This window comes from Nematolebias whitei, chromosome 11 (assembly GCF_014905685.2).
Source record: "Nematolebias whitei isolate Nwh7 chromosome 11, NemWhi1, whole genome shotgun sequence".
Lineage (NCBI taxonomy): Eukaryota > Metazoa > Chordata > Actinopteri > Cyprinodontiformes > Rivulidae > Nematolebias > Nematolebias whitei.
In genome coordinates this window covers 12961638-12966588 of record NC_056508.1, presented here as the reverse complement: position 1 = coordinate 12966588, position 4951 = coordinate 12961638, and the positions used below count along the sequence as shown (strand labels likewise).

The 4951-nt window shown below is 38.9% G+C and overlaps 2 protein-coding genes and 1 long non-coding RNA gene across 3 annotated transcripts in view; 2 read left to right on the top strand and 1 right to left on the bottom strand.

The window, feature by feature from the left end:
• Nucleotides 1–309, top strand: part of LOC119416616 (agmatinase, mitochondrial-like) — a 9490-nt gene extending 9181 nt beyond the window's left edge. The window contains exon 6 of the mRNA XM_037683806.1: nt 292–309. Coding sequence (XP_037539734.1) covers nt 292–309 — 18 coding nt within the window. The remainder of the gene's footprint in view (nt 1–291) is intronic.
• A 2213-nt stretch (nt 310–2522) lies between these two features.
• On the top strand, nt 2523–3894 carry LOC119417457. The gene is made up of 4 exons (XR_005187146.1): nt 2523–2586; nt 2671–2750; nt 3051–3105; nt 3318–3894. It is a non-coding gene; the product is annotated as an uncharacterized LOC119417457 (long non-coding RNA).
• A 16-nt stretch (nt 3895–3910) lies between these two features.
• LOC119417456 lies at nt 3911–4931 on the bottom strand. The gene is made up of 2 exons (XM_037684664.1): nt 4794–4931; nt 3911–4692 (listed from the first exon to the last, which is right to left on the bottom strand). The coding sequence occupies exons 1-2, from the start codon at nt 4866–4868 to the stop codon at nt 3937–3939; spliced, it is 831 nt and encodes a 276-aa protein (XP_037540592.1). The 5' UTR covers nt 4869–4931; the 3' UTR covers nt 3911–3936.
• Nucleotides 4932–4951: the final 20 nt, after the last annotated feature.

Here is a 4951-nt window from a genome sequence, read left to right as displayed (position 1 = left end):
AACACTTCATATGCTCTTAAACACTTTGGCGATGAAGATGATGACGATGAGATGAATTACTGCACAGCGTGTACAGCACACACATAATATAAAACTGGGTTTAAAAAACCTGTGATTCAGTGAAGCCACAAGAAGTGACCAGCGATATAACGAGGGACCACCACTATCTGAGGACACTCTGCTTTCTAGTTTTTATATTGCTTAAAAGCAAAGTGTCCTGAAATGGTTGGAGTAGCCCAAGATTATAGAAGTCTATAAAAACTAGCATTTTGTGCTTCCTAATGTTTTCAGGCAGAAGAGTTTGCTTAAAATAGTCTTAAACTGGGTGATTCTGGATGTTTGGCTTGACCTCTTTGTCTCAGCTTTGTAGAAGGCTGCCCCCACACAAACACAAACAGCAGGCCATCTTTTATTCACTATAAAGTGTAGATAAATACAGATTGTTAAGAAAAAAAATGCACTATTCTGCATTTTACATAAAATTTCACTTTTAGAATCCAGTTCTGTGATTTCCTCATGGCAGAAATATTACAGCCTAAGTTATCAGCACAAAACTTGTTGCTTGAGCTGAACCAGATATCATGTTCCAAACTCTTCACTGGCTGATTCTGCTGGAATTTTATCTGTCAGTTACCACAATCTACTGCATGGCTTTATCATTTTCTATAGAGTGGAAGGATTATGTTACTAAAGAAATCATTTGATACACATGTCCCACTCAGTTATTATTTTAATACTACTTTATTACTGTACATATTTAGCCTTATTTTAGCAGGTATTATCCCTGACATTTTCTGGAAAAGTTTGACACATTTTTTTGGTTTAATAATCCAACACGTTTTGGTGTGAAAAATACAACAGACGAATTAAAATAAATTAAAAAAAAGGTTTGACGTGCTTCCTCTGTGAAGTTAATTTCAAGTAACGTGGATGGGAAGATGCAAAAAAAATGCACTCTATATATGCTGGTGAAGATTCTCAGTCATCCAGGACATGATAAATTCAAAAAACGTTCAATACAAAAACAACAGAAGACGTTTCGCTCCTCATCCGAGGAGCTTTCTCAATTCAATGAGCAGAGAGTGAGAGATTCAGGTTATAAGGCTGAGTGAAATGAGACACACACACATACACTCTATATATGTGTATATATATATATACAGGTCCTTCTCAAAAAATTAGCATATTGTGATAAAGGTCATTATTTTCCATAATGTAATGATAAAAATGAAACTTTCATATATTTCAGATTCATTGCACACCAACTGAAATATTTCAGGTCTTTAATAGGCTCTGTGCACATGCGTCCTGAATCACTTCCCCTTTGACCGGATGTCGGCATTCCAGTTTCCGGTCTAATCCCCGGTCTCGGTGAAAATGGCGTTTTCTAGATGTTTACAAGAGCTGCCCAAGATAAATATCAGCGATGTTCATCGTATTGTTGATGGCTGGTCCCCTGCTCCGACAAGCAAACGTAACAAGGGATTTAAATTGTATATCTCAAGTTACCTGCACAACTACGAGGGTAAGTAACGTTAGTTTGATCGTTGTGATGTTGCTAACTGTTTGCAGCTAACGTTAGGCTATTAGCAACACGACCATTTTTGTGTATACTCACGTTATAGAAACAGGTTTTCCACACTTAAACAAAAGGCTCATATTTTGTGATCATTCTACTAACATTCTGCTCTTCTCAGTTTCTAGCAAAAATCAGGACACAGGTGAAGTCGTTGTCAGGGCTCTGTGTCACAGGTCCATGAAGAAAAATGAAAAACCTCACAGTTTAAGTGTAGGATGAAGATAGGATTGTTCAGATGACAGTTTTAAGATTGTTGGTTCAGTAACCCGACGTTCCTAATGTTAATGGGGATTTAGCTAAGGTGGTAATTAATTCTTAAATAAAAATAAAATGGAATTGGCTATTTGATGAATATTAACACGTGAGTTTGGCCTTGCTTGTCCCCATTTGGTTATTTGCTGCATGCATTGTTCTTCTTTTATGGTTGTTATGTGTTACTTTTAACCCAGTGTTAATTTGGTAATTCATGCATATTAGTTTTACTTAAATCTAAAGAATACACTCACAGTCTCTGTAACATTATCCAGGTATTTTTACCTAGCGGGTCTCCTCTGGGTTAAAAGTGTTTTGAAATCAAGTTATCTTTATCTCATCCATTCATTTAAGATGTAATCTTGTGATAATTGTATTACACTACTCTTGACCTTCATAGAACATACTCCAAACTAAATATATAATCACATAACATGATACTATGGTTCTATGACATTAGTTATAAAAAAATATTTGGGAAGCAAGATTGCATCATGAAAGAATGGCTGATGAGTGACCAAGCTAAGATAATAAGTTCTTACTATGACATTCTTATGCAGGTGGTCCTGAAAGACTCGTGTCCTGTGGAGCTGATTCACCACAGCTGTACGTGTGTTGCTGGTGCAGCATTATGCAACCACTGTGTGGCTTTGCTGTTCCAGTCAGCACATTATTCTGAGCTGAAACTATCAGTGGTCCCCCCTGTACTAAGCTGTCCAGAAGGAGAACAGCAGTGGCACAAGCCCAGAACTTTAGTAAGTTTTCTCTTCAATAATAGACTCAATTTATTACATTTTCTTGCCGTATAACTTGTAACTGTGTCATGGATAACTGAATAGGGTATAAAACCTGGCCCCGTGGACAAGATGACTGTGCTGTCTGCTAAACCGAAGAGTGGAGCAACAACAGAGGGTGTAAGGTAAAAAAAAATCAATAAAAATTCTGATGTATTACAACAGTGTTTCTCAACCCTGGTCCTCAAGGCACACTGCTCTGCATGCTTTATAGATTTCCCTGCATTAACACAGCTGATACAGTTGTTAATCAGTTACCAACTGAAATGAGCTGTGTTTAAGCAGGGACAAATCTCAAACATGCAGGACAGTGTGCCTTGAGGACCAGGCTTGAAAAACACTATTATTTTATGTTTCATATCTGAACGAAATGCAGGTGGGTATTCTATTTTTGACTCATGTTCTTTTCTTATTTATATACACAGGAGCACACTCTACAAAGGCCTTAGTGGGGATTTGCCGGACCTTTCTGTCCTTAGAGTAAGTAGTTGTATTTAAATTACTGATAAATAAAAATGAAATTAACAGTAGGCTACAATGTACTAACAAAGAGTTGTAGACTTACCGGTGTATTGAATAATTTTATTTTCAAGTGCTGTCTCTTTGTAAAGTGTAGAATTTTTGAGGGCTTAAAATTAGTTGATATACATGTATTTTACATTTTATTGAAATAATTGTTTTCACTTTCCCAGGTTTCCGAGGTGTATGAAGATTTTGCAGCAGCTGATGCACCAATGATCTGCAGCATGGGAATCAGCCATGAATTTCCCCTTGTTGACTCTGCCCTTGGCAAAGTTCAGGCTGGAAGTCCTCTGTCCTACCAACAGCCAGCAACAGCAAAGAGAGACATGTCCTTCCATGCTGCACCACCCCGCCCATCTCTGCCTCTTAAGAACTACCACCTACAGCCATCAAAAAGCATGTTTGTTTGTTCTGAACCACAACAGCTACACCTTAAAAGTATGGAGGTCACCTGGGACATGGTGAATAAACTAAAAAAAACTCATGTTTACTATTGGCAGGTTCAGGGGCAGATGCTAATAACTGGGATGAACTGGTGTGATTTTGTTGTCTCAGCTGAGGAAGATATTCTTATTCAAAGAATTTATGCAGACACTAATGTGATGGATTCAATCAAACACAAAGTAGACAGATATTTTTTCTATGTTTACCTGCAGAAATGTCTAAATTAGGAGTTTGATCAAATCAAATGTACAAATTTGTTTCAAAATATTTCCATCATGAATATCTATTTACAAATGTAAGACAATGTCATTCTGTTTCTTCAAGACTGTGCCATCAGCTTTTCTGTCAAACTTCATATCTCCATTTCCTGACCAAAGGTCCATTTTGGTAATTTGACAGGAGACAGGCAACTGTAAAAATTTGGTTTATGCTTCCTGCAATGGAGAGAGGGATAGTGGAATCAAAGAGTTTATTTTCTTTAACTCTTCTTATTAACCTCTCAACATGCACCCTCAAACGGGCAATGGACTGGGTCTTCAAAACGTCGACCTCTGACATTTGGGCCCTCTTGGAGAGGAAGGCAGGACGATGAACAGTCCCAGGTACGAGATCATCCACCAAGAATCCCTTGTCCACCATGATGGCCATGTCCAGTGTCAAGAGTGATGTAATCCCTGATTGACGGAACACTTCCTTGTCACTCATGGAACCCTCAAACAGTGCTGACACAAATGTCAGGGCTCCGTGAGGAGACATGCCCACCATGGCCTTAAAGGTACAGTGGGATTTGTAGGTGGAGAAGACTTCACTCTGGAGGAGCAGGGATGAAGGTGTTTGACACCGTAGTTCTGTACAGTCCAGGATAACTTGTGTGTCACTGTAGCGGCCATCAAAATCCTGTGGAAGACTGGAACTCACAGCTGCAGGAGACATCCACACACAAATTGAGCCCAATAAGCAGTACAGGAAGTTGGCCCATGTCACAATAATGCGGCTGACTGTTGCTCTGTGGATGTTAAATCGATGGCCCAGTTCCCTCTGGGTACATCCAGTAGACAGGTAGGAGAGGAAAAGAAAAAGCTCATCTATTGGCAGCAGTTTCTGGACAGAAAATTATTTAAATGTTAGTTCAAAACCAGCATTCTCATTGTGTGTGTGTGTGTGTGTGTGTGTGTGTGTGTGTGTGTGTGTGTGTAACTTACAGTTGGTCTGGTAAAAGGGGTTTCAGTTGTTGTACTCATGACGTCGGTTTTCTTTGCTCTGGTGACCCTGACCATTTTGGCTGTTGCTGCCTCGATCAAGTTCCAAAACGCCTTCAGATGCTCATATGAGGGGAACCTAAAACACATTAAAAAAAAAA

Bases quoted from the DNA above. Each gene is read 5' to 3' on its own strand.
- LOC119417456 (XM_037684664.1), bottom strand. From the start codon at position 4,868: ATGGTCAGGGTCACCAGAGCAAAGAAAACCGACGTCATGAGTACAACA. The intron at 4,693-4,793 runs GTAAGTTACACA...TTTTCTGTCCAG, and splicing joins CCCCTTTTACCAGACCAACT to AAACTGCTGCCAATAGATGA.